Source organism: Oryzias melastigma, linkage group LG14 (genome assembly GCF_002922805.2).
Source record: "Oryzias melastigma strain HK-1 linkage group LG14, ASM292280v2, whole genome shotgun sequence".
NCBI lineage: Eukaryota > Metazoa > Chordata > Actinopteri > Beloniformes > Adrianichthyidae > Oryzias > Oryzias melastigma.
The window spans coordinates 4,094,872-4,111,554 of record NC_050525.1 but is presented as its reverse complement, the minus strand read 5'-3'; the positions used below and the strand labels follow the sequence as shown (position 1 = coordinate 4,111,554).

The 16,683-nt window shown below is 41.6% G+C and overlaps 1 protein-coding gene across 8 annotated transcripts in view; it reads left to right on the top strand.

Annotated features, from left to right (window-relative positions):
- The window catches only part of LOC112142366 (peripheral-type benzodiazepine receptor-associated protein 1), a 74,938-nt gene extending 58,306 nt beyond the window's left edge, over nt 1-16,632 (top strand). For 4 of the 8 annotated variants that reach the window (XM_036215339.1, XM_036215337.1, XM_036215334.1 and 1 more), the window contains 11 exons: nt 1,572-1,727; nt 1,917-2,687; nt 5,071-5,158; nt 7,314-7,450; nt 7,533-7,701; nt 8,543-8,611; nt 9,049-9,096; nt 9,513-9,628; nt 10,477-10,548; nt 10,628-10,747; nt 11,083-16,632. In XM_036215339.1, the coding sequence (XP_036071232.1) occupies nt 1,572-1,727; nt 1,917-2,687; nt 5,071-5,158; nt 7,314-7,450; nt 7,533-7,701; nt 8,543-8,611; nt 9,049-9,096; nt 9,513-9,628; nt 10,477-10,548; nt 10,628-10,747; nt 11,083-11,388 (2,052 nt within the window). In that variant the 3' untranslated portion in view covers nt 11,389-16,632. Of the gene's footprint in view, nt 1-1,571; nt 1,728-1,916; nt 2,688-5,070; nt 5,159-7,313; nt 7,451-7,532; nt 7,702-8,542; nt 8,612-9,048; nt 9,097-9,512; nt 9,629-10,476; nt 10,549-10,627; nt 10,748-10,868; nt 10,904-11,082 lie in introns of all 8 variants that reach the window. The other 4 variants (XM_036215340.1, XM_036215341.1, XM_036215336.1 and 1 more) reach the window with 4 other exon arrangements.
- Nucleotides 16,633-16,683: the final 51 nt, after the last annotated feature.

The window sequence follows — 16,683 nt, the reverse complement described above, 5'->3', positions numbered from 1 at the left end:
ATGCGTGGGTTTTCACCGTGGACTCCGGCTTCCTCCCACCGTCCAAAAACATGCTTCATAGGTTGATTTGTGACTCTAAATTGTCCCTAGGTGTGAATGTGAGTGAATTGAGGCCCTGTGACAGACTGGCGACCTGTCCAGGGTGTACCCCGCCTTCGCCCATCAGTAGCCGGGATAGGCTCCGGCACCCCCGCGACCCCAAAAGGGAAGCAGTGGTCAAGAAGATGGATGGATGGAAAAATGAATCCAAGAGAACATTGTGTCATTAATAACAATAAAATAAAATGATCTGGAGGGCCGGATCCGGCCCCCAGGCCTTGACTTTGACACGTGTCATAGAGCGAAATGTTCATGCACATTTTTTTTTCCATGTACATGCGGTTAGCGACTGATTGTAGTGAACACTTCCAACATTCAAGGTTAAGCAAGAGGGAAAATGGAAAATCCACGTTGTATGGATTTATAATTTTTCCAAATCATCCACACTAAGCAGGGATTTGTGGTGTCAAGTGTGTGCAAATTAGACAATTGGAGCATAGTTTGTGTGGGTTGCAGTTCACTAATGACTAGACACAGGGATGTCCAAATCCAGGCCTCGAGGGCTCAAGAGGTCCTTATTGGCTAAACACACCTGATCCAGGTCATCAGCAGCAGCTAAGGCAGGGTTTCTAGAAAACCAGCGGAGGCCGGCCCTCGAGGACTGGGTTGGACACCACTATACTAGAATGTGGACTGTACAACAGCAACACCCATACGTGTAACTCTCGAATTTGCCACGATATACTTACCGCACACATTACAATGGTACAATCCATTTTCTTGACGTCTCTCAAGGTTTGATTGATTCATTAATCTTGTTTATTTTGAGCATAGATTGTGGACAATACAGGATGACACAAATTTTTCAAACTCATCACAGAAATAATGAAATGCATTAATTAGAGACTTAAAAAAACACTTTTGTCACATTTGATTAATTAAATATGGTAATTATTAGCTAAAGTCAAGTAGAGTTTGATTGATTACTTGAAAAGGAGTGTGAAGAAGCGAATTTAAATAATCCCATAATAATATCCTAAATTGTTATGAACATGTTGAATCTAAAAAGAAGAGTGTCTTTCTCTTAACTATATTTGCAGATTTGCAATAAACCCTTTTAGTTGCAGTGTTTTAAAACTGAATGGTCTAATTCTCCTATTTGTGGTACTATATATATAAACAAACAGGTATAAATTTGAAACAACCAGCCTTTGTCAGTGTTTAGTTACTTTTCTATGGAAGTACTCTTGTGTTTTTGTTTAAAATCTGAAAGTATTTTTTAAACATCTTTTCATCGCACAAAACTTTAGAAAGGCATGCTGGGAAAAAACTATGAACTACACTCTTTCTTTTAAATCATGCAGATCAAAGGTTTGAGTAGAGCCACAGTCTGTTGCATCAAAAAAGCAAAAGTTCAAAAACGTTTTTAGAGATTCTTTAAACACAAACCAAACAATTTTTCTCTATAATTGTTAAATTTGAACAGAAAAACATTTATGTTGTTAAAAGTCTTCGATGCTCTTGTTCCACAGAGTTATAGAGGAGGCTTTGAGGAGCCACCCACTGATTATAATGCAGACAACAGCCGCTCAGACCTGTCTGACATCCTGGAGGAAGAGGAGGAAGACCTTTGCTCTGATCACCTCGTAGAAGGACAAGCTAGAGGATACTCACTGGGAGCAAATAGGGTAAGGATGCATGTTTACGTCTTGGAGTTTGCTGCTTGCAGTTGGACTCTCGTTCACATCAGTGTTTGTTTGATTGTCGCTCTTTCTTTTCTCTTTGCATGACCGGATTCCCTTCCTTTGTTTGTAATGTTTGCCATTTTCCATCATCACCTATTCACCCTTGCATGCTTTAAACTGTGGCTACGGCAGCCTTGCAAGCTGGGAACACCAGACAGTGAAGAGGAGATGCGGGAAAGAATCCTCAAGCTGCCTCCTCAGGTTTTACAGAACAAGCATCTCTTTAGCATCGCCGAGGTGACGGAAGAGGAAGACAGCAGTCAAGAGGAGGCTTTGGCCCACCGCAGCAAGCCTCGACCTGGGCACAGCCACCTTCATCATGGCGGCCATCACCATCCCCCCCAGCACCATCCTAACCCACACAACCCCCCTCACCACCATCACTTCAACAGGGATCTGAGATCCCTCGGCCTCAGACAGGAACCTCTGCAGGTCAAGCCCAAGACCCAGCACAGAGTGCACTATGCCGCCACAGTCGCTTACCCCGAAGATGAAAACTCAAGCTTGTATGAGGGTCCCACCAGCCGGCGGGTTTCAGCCCACCCCCCTCCCAAACCCACCCCCACTGGCAAAGAGAAAAGTCTGCTCAGAGGGCTAGGGGACCGCCTTAGGAGGGAGGCCATGCTCAGGAGTCAGATGGCCGTCTCTGCCGTCGTTCATCCAGACCCCGGCCCAACTGCCCCGAGATCCTACCCCGTCAGCAAAACCGTACGAAGCGTGAAGTCACCTGTCGGCCGAAGAATGGAGATTGATGTGGAGTACGGAACAGACACCGAAGAGCCAGTGGATTACAACCCCGGGGAGGTGGTTCTGGAGCAGATGAGCTCCGAGTGGTGGGTAGAAGAGGCTCCAGTGGAGCACTGCAGACCTTCTCATCGCAGAGGAGCCAAAGCTGAACCAATGGTAAACTTCACTGCAGAGTAGCCTCTCCCTCCCCCTGTGGATTTACCCCTCAGAGTTGTTTGTACGATATCGGATACCCCCTCCACTCTAGGTACAAACTAACCCAGCCATCGTCGCAATGACCTCTGTGGACAGAGGGAGGCCGTCTGGAAGACCTGGCAGGATATTTACTTTTTAACATTACTATAAATAAAAACAGGCAGGAATATTATTCCAGAATAAATCAACTTAAACCTTAAATAACTTTCAATATTTTGTCTCCATAAAAAGCGCCTAGCACAGTGTGCAGGTTTTTTTTTTGGCGGGGGGATGTTGGTAATAGGAAAAATCCATACATCATCCCTGCGTCTCACCTATTTCACCCTTACTTGCCTTAGTGTGTTATTTAAATGTTAGCTACGATCTGTCGCACTTAGGAACGATGTACTTGAACATGGTCTACGACCTTGATATTTCTACGGGCCGCCTGCGTGCTAGGAAGCTGGTGGCAGAAAACATGGCAGCTGAAAATCATTAGCCAGAAGAAAGTCTGAAACATCACATTTGTTTTTGGTCAAAAAGGACCATATAACCAGCAACCCTTACAGATTTTTTTTTTTATTTTAAGCTTTGAACCTTCACCACCTGAGGTACCTCTATTAAAACCTGCAATGCTTTTTGACATAACATAACTCCTTACACCCTGGGGGCCCAAAGTGGGGCCCGCGGGCCAAATTCGGGTTATCTTTTGGCCCAGCAAGTCGTGGCTGTGGAAGCCAGGGAATTTTTAGTTAAAACCCCTTACCCATTTCCTATTTATTCACAGGTGTTTCAATACTTTACGACTGTTATATACTTTCGTCCTCCGGGTGGCGCTGTTAGCACTTTCTTTGGTTGAAACAACCCCCACCATCACTCCCGAATATTCTTTATTTTCTGCTGTAATTTCATGACATGCAAAAAAATATTGTAATTGTCCCGCCGATCAGGATCCATTTAGATTGTGGCCGTTTGGGCACCCCTGCCTTACACTATCAATGTGAATTTGCTGATCTGCAGAGAAAAGCGGTTTCGCTCTGGTAAACAACTCTTTAGAACAACTTTTAACAGATATGCAAATTGTTATATTCCAGCACAAAGCCGTTTTTCTCCTTAAAAGAGCTGATTCACTTTGATCATGTAAAGGGTTGAGGTTAACTACGGTAAAACGTAAACACTGGTCTGGAGCTAAAGCTCCAGTGTAAAAGTCTTTAGTTAATATCCTTTAATAAAGCGTTTACCTTATTGACACATTTGAAAGGGGCCATACTATGATATTCTCAAGCTTTTCAGAGTAAACTATATCCTTGTATGTGATCATATTTTACATTAGCTGCACAGAAAAACAAAGCTATTGATGACATATTTGTTATTTTTGTGAGTTTTTTCCACTCGATTCCTGAGGCTCCGCCTGCCGCTGTGTGTGGGTACCGCCCATTTCATGATGTTATCCTAGAGCCAGCAGCGTGTCTTCTTTTCACCCACGAAAATAAACATCCTTTTTTTTTTTCAAAGATGGATGCACATACCATAAATCTGCCCTTAGTAGGCCTGGCCATCACTACACTGGTTAACAACACAATTCCACGGTGCGTCTGCATGACTGTGCCCAACTGGGGAGTCTTAAAGTCTGTCTTAAAGGAGCCCCCGCATCTGAAGTAACAAACACCTGTTTGAGCTGGAATTTATTAAAAAATGGGACACAATTGGAAGATATACGGTATTGTTCAACTAAAATGAACATTTTTTGCTGATCACTGCTAGCTCTGTGGAGAAATTGGATATTGGTGTTAGACTGGGGGCGGTGCTGGAGGAGCAGACTCTTCCTGAAAGGGGCTGTCTTACTCTGTGACGTCAGATCGTGATTAACCTACTCGTTTTTGTGGGTAGGGGAGGTCCTGCTGTTGAGAGCGCAGGTTTTTAGAGGATTACTCAGAAATGCATTAATGAATCAGAATAGTGCTTTGGGGCTCTTTATAGTGAGAAATGAACAGTGTATTACACTTTAAAGCTCAAAAAGTTGTTTTTTCATGGTATGGGCCATTTAAGTTAACCCTGAACACTAATAAAAGTTTTAATAAAAGTGGATACAACCCTGGATTCTTGTGGAATTTCCGCTTCCGACTAATGAAGTTTGGCGATTTCCGTTTCCGGCGAATGATTTTCAGCTCGATTCTTTTCTGCCACCGGGTCCTCTTGGAGTTTTCACCTGCAGACAGCCCATATTCACCTGTAAGGACAGTTGTGACTATGGCATAAATCTATTTAAAAAAAATAACTAAAGCTTCATATCTCCCTCCATCCTCATCGTCACTCTGATTTGGATTTTGATGTTGAATATTGTTCCTTCTTCTGATTTTTACAGGAGCCGAGCCAAATCCCTCCAGCTGTGGCAGGTCCATCGTGGACTAACCAGGCAGAGCTGTCCAGTAAAGTCGCCAAACAACCCAAAGGTCAAAACCTTTTCCCATCTTTCTTCATCTCTCCTTATACTCTTCCCCTTTCCAAGCCAAAAGCTGCAGTGGAACTGCATGAGGAGATGCTGACACAGTTTCATTTGGCAAGCCTGCCCCGCTCACATGGAGGCAGCTAGATTAGCACGTTGTGCACTAAGAGGGGAGGGGGGTGTCAGGCAGAAGGAGGTGCTGTAGCCGCAGTGGAGAAGTGGGAGAGAGGCTGCTAAGCTGAGAACCGGCTTAACCCAAAGTGGCTTGTCATGACAGGAGGAAGTGACAGACATTAAAATAGTAACCTCGTTTAGCCAGCAAAGACGCAGCAGCCTGAGCGAGCCTCCCCCCTTCCTCCAGTAGAGTAACTTTATACTCAAGTAACTGTACAGTCGTTCACGCTATTGACTACACGGCTAAATGCACACGTGCACAAAGGCAGAAGTTATTTTGCATCTCCTCAAAATCATAGAGGATGTGAAAGTGTGTGAGTGGCGTTACCGTGACTCTTGTCACAGATGGGCCGAGTCCAGCTAATGAGATAAAGAATACTAGCTGAGAGCCCATGCTCAGATATTAGTCTTCCTCATAATTTAATGTCTGTGGGCCAACAGGAAGCTAAGAAACATCCAGCCTTGCTTTTGTGTAATCTGCAGTGACAAGGGGAAAAAGAGATTTCCACTCCTCTGTCCTGGGCATGCCGTGAATGAACAGTTTCTAGCATTGATCAAACACTGTTTGCCGTGCTGCAGATCATCAGAGTCCACGTTTGTCAAACGGCTCACGCAGCTTAGGATCAGTGGTTTAGCTTGATTACCTCTTTTAAGGGCAGGTGCTCAGTGAACACGGCTAATAGCAGTGGCACAGTTAGCATGGTGTGGGGGAGGTGTAAAGCAGTATCTACAGCAGCAAAACATCCCCTTCCTTTTTTATGCTGGAAAAACATCACAGTTAGATTGAAATATAAAAAAAAAAAGTCAAATCACAATCTACTAAAAATCTGAAACTCTGTCAAGTTCTCCTAACTGGAACCATGTAGCTAATGGTAAACTCAAATTACCCCCCTATAAGAGATTGATGCCCTCATGGTGAGCTGTTGTAGTGTCCACTACAGCAGGCTATTCGCCTGTTTACTTTCCTTAAATGCTCTTATTGCCTTCATGTGATTGGATGATTGGAGCAGCTGAAAGAGTGCACACTTATTGCACCTCACCTTTATTGAGGGTCTTTTAGGAAATCACTTCTTGGTTTCATATCATTTTCTATATGTGAGCTGCTTAGCATCAGCTGATACTGAATTCTAGTAGAATTTGCGTTTAAGTTCCACTCCCACTACATATTTTGTTATTGTAAAATTATTCCTAGTGGTCTTTTAATTATGATTATGAAGTTTTTAGCCAAAATCAAAAAGCTCTTGTTTTTTTAAGACATGTTTTTTTGCGATACAGACACCGCCATGTTGGAACCAGAAATCATCAGTAAGCAGTGACTGGTCTGAGTCGACCTGAGTCATTGTTTCTATTGTAACCTCTTATCAGGAGTGAACTTGTTTGAAGTCCACCTCTTCGTTCCTACTCGAGAGAATCTGTCCAACATTTTGAACATTTTACGTGAGACCACATACCATACTTTTATTGAGGCATCTCATTGGTCAGTTTACAGCTTGAATAACTTGCAATAAAGACAACATATAATTAAAAAAAAGAAAAGAGGGATCAGCAGAAATATGTAAAAAAAAAGTATCAGAGCAAGAATAATCATTCGTGCAAATAGAATGACTGAGTAATAGCTTTTTATTTTTTCTATAGAAGTCTATGAAATTTTGGCATCTTGGATCCAGCAGGTACTTTCTGTTTGGAATGCTAAAGGGGGAGGAGTCACTCAGTCCAGTTCTCATGTAAAGTCAGTGAGAATAAAGACAGCCTTTGGCTGCAGCTCTGCTGTGTAGATGTAGGTGAAAAATACCTAGTTAATCTGATGGAAACATTTCAGGAAGTGCTTAATAGTCAAATGCATTTTTAATTCCACAAATCACCAATCAACCAGTTACATTGATCCACTGGAGCTAAAAAAAAGGACATTTGAAGTTGGAAAGTGAATTGCTGTGCCTCTCTGCCCTTTATAAATTAAATCTAATGTCTGTCTGTGTTTGTGCTAACAGGTGAATCACCAAAGATGAAAGGAGACAGTGATGTACGCATCTTTGTGGCACTCTTTCCATACGATCCTGCCACCATGTCACCCAACCCTGATGCTGCTGAGGAGGAGCTGCCCTTCAGTGAAGGACAGATCATCAAAGTATGCCCTGAGCCTACCGTGCACTTCCGAATCTCTTCATGTTTCAGCTCAGCAGCTAAATTCTCGCCCTCTCTTTCCACAGGTTTATGGAGATAAGGACGCAGACGGCTTCTACCGCGGGGAGTCGGGCGGCCACGTGGGATTTGTGCCGTGCAACATGGTGTCTGAGATCCAGGTGGAGGATGAGGAGACCCGGCAGCAGCTGCTGCAGCAGGGATTCCTGTCCACGGCCACCTCCATGGAGAAAATCGGTGCGTGCCGCTCTGTTGAGGAGTCACAGTCTTTGCCGGGTTTCTGTGTTCACTTCAAAAGTGTTGTGTGTAAATTGTGATGCTTTACCCATAAGTCACTGCTTTTTGTGTTTAAGTGGTAAGTGAAATTAGCTTGTTTTGTTTAACCCTTTAACACTGGAGCTTCAGTGTTTATGTTCTTTGATTTACTGTAATTTTTTCATTGTTAATGCGATAATTCCCGGAGATTCTGAAGGAGAAAAGTGGTTTAAGCCGCTTTTCTCCTTCAGAATCTGCTGGAATTTCATTGATTGTGTTAACACTTGAAAAGTTACAGTATGTTTAAGATTTTGTGTTTAGTTGTCGCCTGTGTTAAAGGGCTAAAATAATCTTTAATGACTGAACAACAATTTTTTAAGACATTTATTTACTTAATATAAGCAAACATTTGAAAATGATTTTTTCTTTTAATGAAAATAGCCACTGGATGCTTAAATATCTATTAAATAGAGTCAAAAACATTAATTTTAGTTTCATTTTTGGTGTATTTTTGCTTCTTATGTACCGTAAAAATCTTCCTTTATTAGCCATTGACTTTTGTCTTCCAGTGAAAAGTTATACATTAATTCCAAATGTGCATCTGGATGACACAATCCCAGCTAACACTCTGCTTCTGTTTCCTGCTTTTACCCAGAGCAGCCCCTTCTGATGGCTTAACCTTTTCACTTCCACTTGCTCTCGCTGCTGTCGCTTCTCATTGTCAACTGTGTTTGGTCTGCTTCTCTCAAAAAGAAGTTACACCTGTTTTTTTTTTTTTGGTTTGGTTTGGTTTCTTTTGTTGGTGTCTGTAAACTCCATTAAGGCACTCGTACACATGCTCAGCTTCCACGCCGCCCTGTCCCACCGCCGAAACCCAGACGATCAAAGAAAGGTGTGTCACGCTGCAGAAAGCGGCTTCCCTCCTCTCCTTTCTTCTCCTCTCTGGTTTGCTTTTTACTCTTCTTTTTTTTAATACTGTTTTTATAAACCAAACATCTTCAGTGCACTAATATGAACAAAATAAGTTAATCTTCTGGTGAAAGTAGAAGATTTCTTTAAAGTTCCTCAAGTCATCTTTTGAGACTAAAGAGCTGTTATTTCCACTTTTTTTTCCTTTTTCTGATTGGGCAATAAAACAGCTTCCCAGATGTTTGAGTATGATCACACCTGATGAATTCCTGATTGTTCCACTGCCCTGCTTCTGTGCCACACCTGTCCTCCCTGATCTGCACCCATTACTCTGTTCTTCTTTAAGTGTCATAACAGGATTTTTCCAGACTTGTCCTCGTGTCATTCATGCTCTTTCCCCCCTCACCTCCTCTCTTTCAGTGGAGTCTGCAGCGCTCCAGGAGGAGAGCGTAGACTCCTGCAGTCCAGGTTTGTAGTAAGCCTCTTCTGTTTGTTTCTGCATGAAGACACGACCTCTTCAGGACCGCATGCCTTCACCTGCAGCTTTCTGCCTTCATCTTCATTATGTGTTTTTCTCCTGCAGATTTGTTTTCTTTCAAAACGAGCTGTCTCATCTTCAACTATCCATGTTAGGGATTGCCTGAATATGTGGAGAAAAAAATTTAATCTTTCTGAAGCTCCTATTCTAACTCCTTTTCATTTCACAGTTCCAATAGCATCATTAACTGAATGGTGTTTCAAAGCTGGTTTGCTGCCATTTCGGTCACGAGACCAAAAAGCTAACTTTCACCTCTAATCTCTTCCATTCAGGCCTGATAGAGCATGCTGCTGGGGTCCAGCCTCACTTGCTGATGAGTTATTGACCTCTTCTGTCTGACCCACAGAGCCCTGCCAGACTGCCCCCCCAACAGCTGCGGGTAAACCGGTCTCCGGAGCTCGCAGGATGATCGCCATCTTTGATTATGATCCCAGAGAGAGCTCGCCAAACACTGACATTGAGGTCCTGCTCACACACGTTTGGTTATTGACTGTATATGAGAACTGGACTAAGTGACCCCCTTTCATTCCAAACAGGAAGTACCCACTGGCTCCAAGAAGCCAGACTTCTATTGAGAGATAAACATACATTACTCAGTCATTCTATTTGTTTTTTAACATGTTCTTGATAATCCTTTTTTCATATTACTTTTTCTGTAAGTTATCCAAGTCATTGACTGACCAATCAGATGCTTCAAAAAAAACCATGTGATTTTTGAACTTTTAAAAAGTTTTACAGATTTTCCGTGGCCAACTTTTAAATGTGATGCTATGTTAACACTGGTCTCGGCAACACGCGTTCAAGGACCCACTTTGAATGAAAACTCTATGTAAATGCATGTGAGAACTAGCTCAGTGGCCATGTGGTAGAGTGTCCGCCCTGAGATTGGAAGGTTGTAAGTTCAAATCTAGGCCGAGTCAAACCAAAGACTCTTAAACTGGACCCAGCCCCTCCCTGCTTGACACTCAGCATTAAGAGGTTGGATTGGGGGGTTAAACTACTAAATGATTCCTAAGCGCGACTGTGTCTGCAGCTCACCACTCCCCTAGAGGATGAGTCAAATGTGGATCAAAAGCTTTATCAGGTCAAACTTTGATTAATTAGGGACTCAGATATGTGGCAGCGTCTGGTTCCAACATGGTGGCATCCATACCACAAGAAAATGGCGACTGAATGAACTTCATTTGGTTTGAGCTGCATTTTCTATGTGTGATGTCACGCTCACTCAGTCCAGCTCTGATATACGGCTGAGGTTTTTATGTTGCTGGGGTCTCTGTTGTTCACTAACGTCTCTTCTTATTGGTACGCAGGCTGAACTGACTTTCAGTGCGGGAGACGTCATTCATGTGTTTGGCGATATGGATGAAGACGGCTTCTTCTATGTGAGAACTTAAACTTAACTTTTCTTTTCACTAAAAGATGTTAAATTAAAAACATTTTTAATCTGGTTGCTTCTATCAGGGAGACCTGAATGGACACAGAGGATTAGTGCCCTCCAACTTCCTGCAGGCCTTCCCCGATGAAGCTCCAGCAGAAGCAGCCTGTGCTCCGCCCCCTCCAGAGCCCAAGAAAGAGTCACAGGTGGTGCAGCCTTTCTCTTTGTTGTTTTGTTTTGCCATCTTTCTATGCATGTGGTTTTTTTGAGTTTCAATTGTTGTCTTTCTTTTCTACTTCCTGCATGCCCGTGTTTATGTTTTTACAGAAGCAAAAACGATCCGTACACTTTGAGACATGATTGTAAGTGCTTTTACATGTTCGCAAACTTCCCCCTCCACCTGATTACACCACCACCCCTGCCCACATAGCTGTAGTTACACACTAAACCCTCTGTTGGCTCCTGCACCTGTGTTGTGGAGGAAAAAAATCCTTAAAGTGACACAATCCAGGAGCGTTCTAAAGCTGTTTTCCTGTTGTAGGTCACCTCTACAGAACCTCAATGTTCTGGTCCCTCATCGCTAGAAGAGACATTGAATCTACAAAGTGAAGTTCCACATCTGGTTAAGAATGAACCCACACCATCGGATCCCGCCACAAGCACCTCATCCGACCCAGACCCTCCACCAGGTCCAGCCAATGTGGCGGCCTGCTATTCTTCACCAGCTCCCCTTCCATCAGACAGCCCGGCACCAGCGGACTGCTCTGCACAAGCAAAGAAGAAGAAAGGCTTTTTCTCCAAAGGCAAGAAGCTGTTCAGGAAGCTTGGGTCCAGTAAGAAAGAATGAGTCAGAACTGTGAATTAATGGGAAACACTGAAAGCACTTTTCCTCTCAGTGGGGTTAGCAGCCATCAGATGTGATGTCTGATGTTTTAGCCGTCTGTAAAAATACACTTGCCTTAGTGTGCTGCTTGACTAGCTATTTAACAAGTATGTTTGAAACATTAGCATAAAGCATCATGTAAGCATGCAGAGCTGCATGTCAAATGCACTGAATACCTAAACAAGTCAGTGGGAACATAGAGTAAAAATCTCAAACCTCTTCCAACGAGTCTAATGTCGAGCAGGAGTTCAAACATCCTTTTAACACAGACTGACAAGGGAGTCTTAGTGTCACTGCTCAGTTCTTGTGCCACTTTTTAAATGTTGGAAGCAAACAAACAAAAACAAAAGTCAGTTTCTAACTGGTGTAAAGGTATTTTCTCTCCCGCTGCTCTCCCCTTTTAAAATGTTTGCTTTCTCCTTTAATACCTGTGTTTTCAAACTTTTGTTTTTGAAACCAGAACTTTCCCCACACTACATACTATCATACTCTTTATTATTTGTTTGTTTGTTAAATCCAGAACCATAAGTTCAACTGATTACTGGATTGAGCAGGTTTTGGTTTTAATATGTGTGTGTGTGTGTGTGTGTGTGTGTATGTGTATACATGTCTACATATAGTTGTGGGGTCCAACCCTTTGATCTCACTAACGGGGACAAAGCTAAGACACACTGCTGTGTGTCAGTTGAGATCTTCTAAACTTTAGAAAGTGAGATTTGATTGGTTCTGCATGAGCATACTGACTAATGAACAAACAATTTGCGCGTCAAATTTGCATCATCCACCTTTCTATTGACACACATCAAAATCTCTACTGGATGCTTCTTCAAAAATGTTCACAAATTTGACCTTCCTGACCAGAAGTTTTGAGCCTCATCGTTACATGGAAGGATTGACGGTATATCTCATTTACAATGCATGGAAGACGCAGCTGATTAGATTTTAGGTGTATTTATTTTAAAGAGCTTGATAAAGCATCGGGAAAAACATTTCCATGTCTGGGTTCATGAGATCATTTAGAGATCTCTGAGAGGGTGAACTTCACCATCTGCTCCAGTAAATACGTCTAAATGATGGCCGCTTCCAGTGGTACTTGTGTCTCTCTGTGACCCAGTTTGACGACTTGTTGTCCTACTTAATATTAAAAGTGGACTTCTCTTACGCGCAAATCGCATTTGGTGTGAACACACCTTCACAGTATCTTCATAGTAAATACAGTCACAGATTTGGTTTGAATGTGCTTGAAATGGTTTCAACTGTATTCTCAAGAGTCTCTTCAGTTTACTCTGCGTTAGACCTGATAGATGGACAGTGTTTATTCACATTGCAGTGAAACACACCAGGGTTCACTTGCAAGTGAAAAGAGACCCTTTTTAAGCATTTAAGAAGAGAAACATTTGCAGCGATTGCCTGTGTTTTCCCACCAGAACTCAGTGGAGTTTTTGAACTTGTCAAACAAAGTCGACTGTCTGAGATAAGAAACTGGTTTGGACCGATTAGTCAAGAGTGAAAGCACCCTTAGCTTTGGTTTCTATTTCTGTTGTGCACCACTGTACAAATGTAACTGCATGTAGAGACATTTCAACTGTGAAAAACTACCGCAATACTAAACTTGACTCTGCTGCATAGAAAACAAAATATGTCCCTACTATCTAAAGAAAACTTATCAGTTGATGTGTGTAGGTTTGTTTTCCTCAAACGTTCTGATTAGATTGAAAAATGAAGGGAAGGCACAAGCATAAACATAAACACAGGGAGATGTTCCGCCTGCATGAGCTTTGTGTAAAATCTTACAGATGTGTCTGTGTTCAGCAGGCAGCTCTGTTAGCTAACGAGAATGGAAATAATATTTGATCTTGTAGTAGCATATATAGATCAATATCATTTCACAAATAGTGACTTTCAGGTGAGGGCATCCAAGTAATTTTCCTGAATTCATTTGGAGATTTCTTAACTAGAATCATTGACTGTATAAGAGAATTGAACTGAGTGAACTCTCCCTCCTGGGGAAATAGGAAGTACCTGCTGGTCCAAGAAGTCAAAGTATATATACGTATATATTTCTGTAATTAAAATTATAAACTGACCAGTCAGATGCCTCAGTTAAATTATGTAGCTTCCTGATTGGCAGGAATGGTTACCATGGAAACAATGACTCAGACCAACTCGGACCACTCACAGCTTACTGACATCTGGCTCCAACATTCCGGCATTTGTTTTGTGAAAAAATAGAGACTGAATTGACTTCATTTGGTTGAAGCCAGAAGTAAGTTGTTTTCCATGGGTGACATCACACTCACTCTGTCCAGTTCTCTTATACAGTCAACGGAGTGAGCACTATGTTTTTTAGGTTTTTGCATTCAAGTTTTGAAGTCTGTTTTTGGGCTCCACTGAAGACGAGTTGAAATGGAACGCGAAATGGAAACTAAGAGACTGAATATTCTTTGTCAACACAAAAAGAAAATGGAGAAAAACACCTTTAGTGGTTTAACATTTTGCCTATTATTTGTTCTTTGAACTTTTAATGTGCGGCGCCTTGTTTAACTAAGGTCATTTTGAGGCACCATATAAATTTAATAAACTTAAACTATTATTATAATTAAAAATACACCAGCAGTGTTTCTATGCATTACTGGCATTAAACTTAGGGTTTTTTCTTATGTTTCCCAATTGGTTTTCATTTCAAAAATGACTCACAATAGAATGTGTGCTTTGTTTGCAGTGAACATTGAAGTTAAAGTGACAAAATTAACAAAGAAACCTTACAAAGAATCCTCTAAATTTTGCATTTCTTCCTGCTTTCTTTTTTGAAAACTACTTAAAAGGTTTTGATTTCATTTTTAGCATTAGACTGAAACCATTTCCTATGTGCTGCAGAGAAATCGTGTACCTGAGCAGATGTGACACATTTCACATCTGGGAAAATCCACCCAACCTGAGGAGTTTTTGGTTCTTTGCACTTTTGCAACTCTTCTGTCTGACTCCTCATTGTTGAGCTGGGAGATGAACTTGCAGTACAGAAGCACTTGAGCAGACATAACGGTGTCACGACAATGCATCTTTATTTATGCATTGTTGCATTTATCATGCACACATTTGCACTAAACAAGTGGAATGTTTTAAACAGTCAAACTTCAGCAATACTTCATGCAGTTTATGAACTGTCGGAGGACAACAGCAGAACTGTTCTTCATCACCTCCAGAGCGTTTGCTCAACCGCAGGTGTAGTGGAGGTGGATGCAGATGTGTGATGTAGGCCTTTTAGCTACTTGTAACCGTCGTGTCATTCTCTCTTTTTTCTTTTTTTACACATGGCTGATGGGGAACTTCTCAGGTCTTTAAGTCGTGGTTCCCCGTCAGTGTTGAACCACCTGTTGACTCCGGCTGGCCATCAGCAGCAGAATATGCCAAAATGTTTGGTGCTTTGCTTGTTACCATAGCGATAAGAGACCTTTTTCACAGGATTGTGGGAGATTTTCCACATATTAGTCTTCTTTTTTGTAATTAGGTTGAAGTTGGAACCTGATGGTTGTTGTGTTTTAATTTATGAGTTAAACCTAAAAGGGAGCATGAAGATGCCAAGAAACGTTTGGTTTATTTTGAAGACACTTTAGACTGAATTAGCCGGGATAGAGGCAAGTCAAAGGCAGTACTGTATATTGTATTTATGTTTTATTTCTTTTTAATAAGGGACAGACGCTCCAAAATTGCCGAAATGTACAGCAAATATGTGTAATGATCTTGTATTCGACGGCCTTTAACGCACACGTAGTTGTGTAGCTGCTGTGTAGCTGCTCTGTGGAGCCAATAGCAGCGTGTAGGAAGTGTTTTAGCCCAGCTGATCATATTTAGCCTTACATCACAAACTTTATTAGTCTTAACATGTTTACAGGAAGTTTACTGACTGCATGCATACACATCTTATACCCATATTTGGCCTTATTTGTGTTGCTGTCAGACTTGTCTACAATGTTTAGGTTGTGGCTGGTCGATGCAGAGGTGTGTGTATGTGTGTGTGTGAACTGTAATGAACGTCGACAGCTCTCATCGCAGAGCTGTTTTCTTGTGTTTGCTTTTCTGCATTCTTTATGGGAAACCACTGTTATATGATGCTTTCGATAAATAATATGAATGTTTTTATTACTGCTTTTGGAATCTGTAAATATTTTTGTTCGTACTCTTTTCAGATTTCGTGTGGTTTTATTTTGCATGTTTGAGCAGTGTTGACGCAGGACTAGCATCGGAATCCGAAAAAGGACTCTTTTGACGCGAATTTGTGAGGGTTTCTTTGGATATTGATCTTTTTACCAAAATAAAGAATGTATATTTTCACAGAAAATGATTGTGTCGTGTATTGTTCTCAGTAAACAAACAAGAAACAGGATTTATTTTTTATCACAGGTTTGGTTTTTATTACATAAACTGCAACACATGGTATATATAAATGATATATTTTCATTTGTTTGTAAAAATTGGAGAAAGAGCAGCAAGCTTCGCTCAGTGCCACACTCCACCCATGTGAACTGATGTCTTCAACACTTTGGGAGATGTGTGGCTTACTGAGACAAAGCAGCTTCCTCTTTTCGGACTTCCTGTGCCGCCGCCATGCCGGGCCGCCGTTCTCCCTGAAGCCAACAGTACACTCATCCATAAAGTAGGAAACACTACACTTTGGCAAGGAGTTTAGTAGTGCTTTCTACTTTATGGATGACTGCACTGTACATCCACCACTCCTCTTCCGTCCTCTTGTGCACCTGCATCATTCCTGCAGCTGCTCGCATGCACCACCCCCATCACACCAACCCCCACCCAAAGCTTTGAATTTACCAACCCCAAACCTCACATCTCAACTGCTGCAGCACGAAACCAGAAAATGTCCACTTCCGGGTTTAACTAAACAAGTTTTCTTTGTTTTTTAAATTACTTCTTAAAGAATCAGTGAGGTCGACTAGCATTTTTAAGAAAACTTCAAAATAAAAGAAGACTTCAGAGCAGCTTTTCTGATGATTTTCTGAAGAAAACCATCAGAGGAAGCGCTATCTTTGAGACGCCATTTTGTCAGGCATGAGTAAGCTTTTCTGTCTGAGATACTTCACAGTTTAAAGTAACTTTAAGGGCTATAAACATCTGGATCTAGATTAAAAAAAGACATTTAGAATTTAAAAATATATTCAACATTTCATTGATAGTCATTTCACAGAACAAAAAGTTTAAAAAAAAAAATTGACATGTACAAGCATTTTTTAATCTGATTAAATT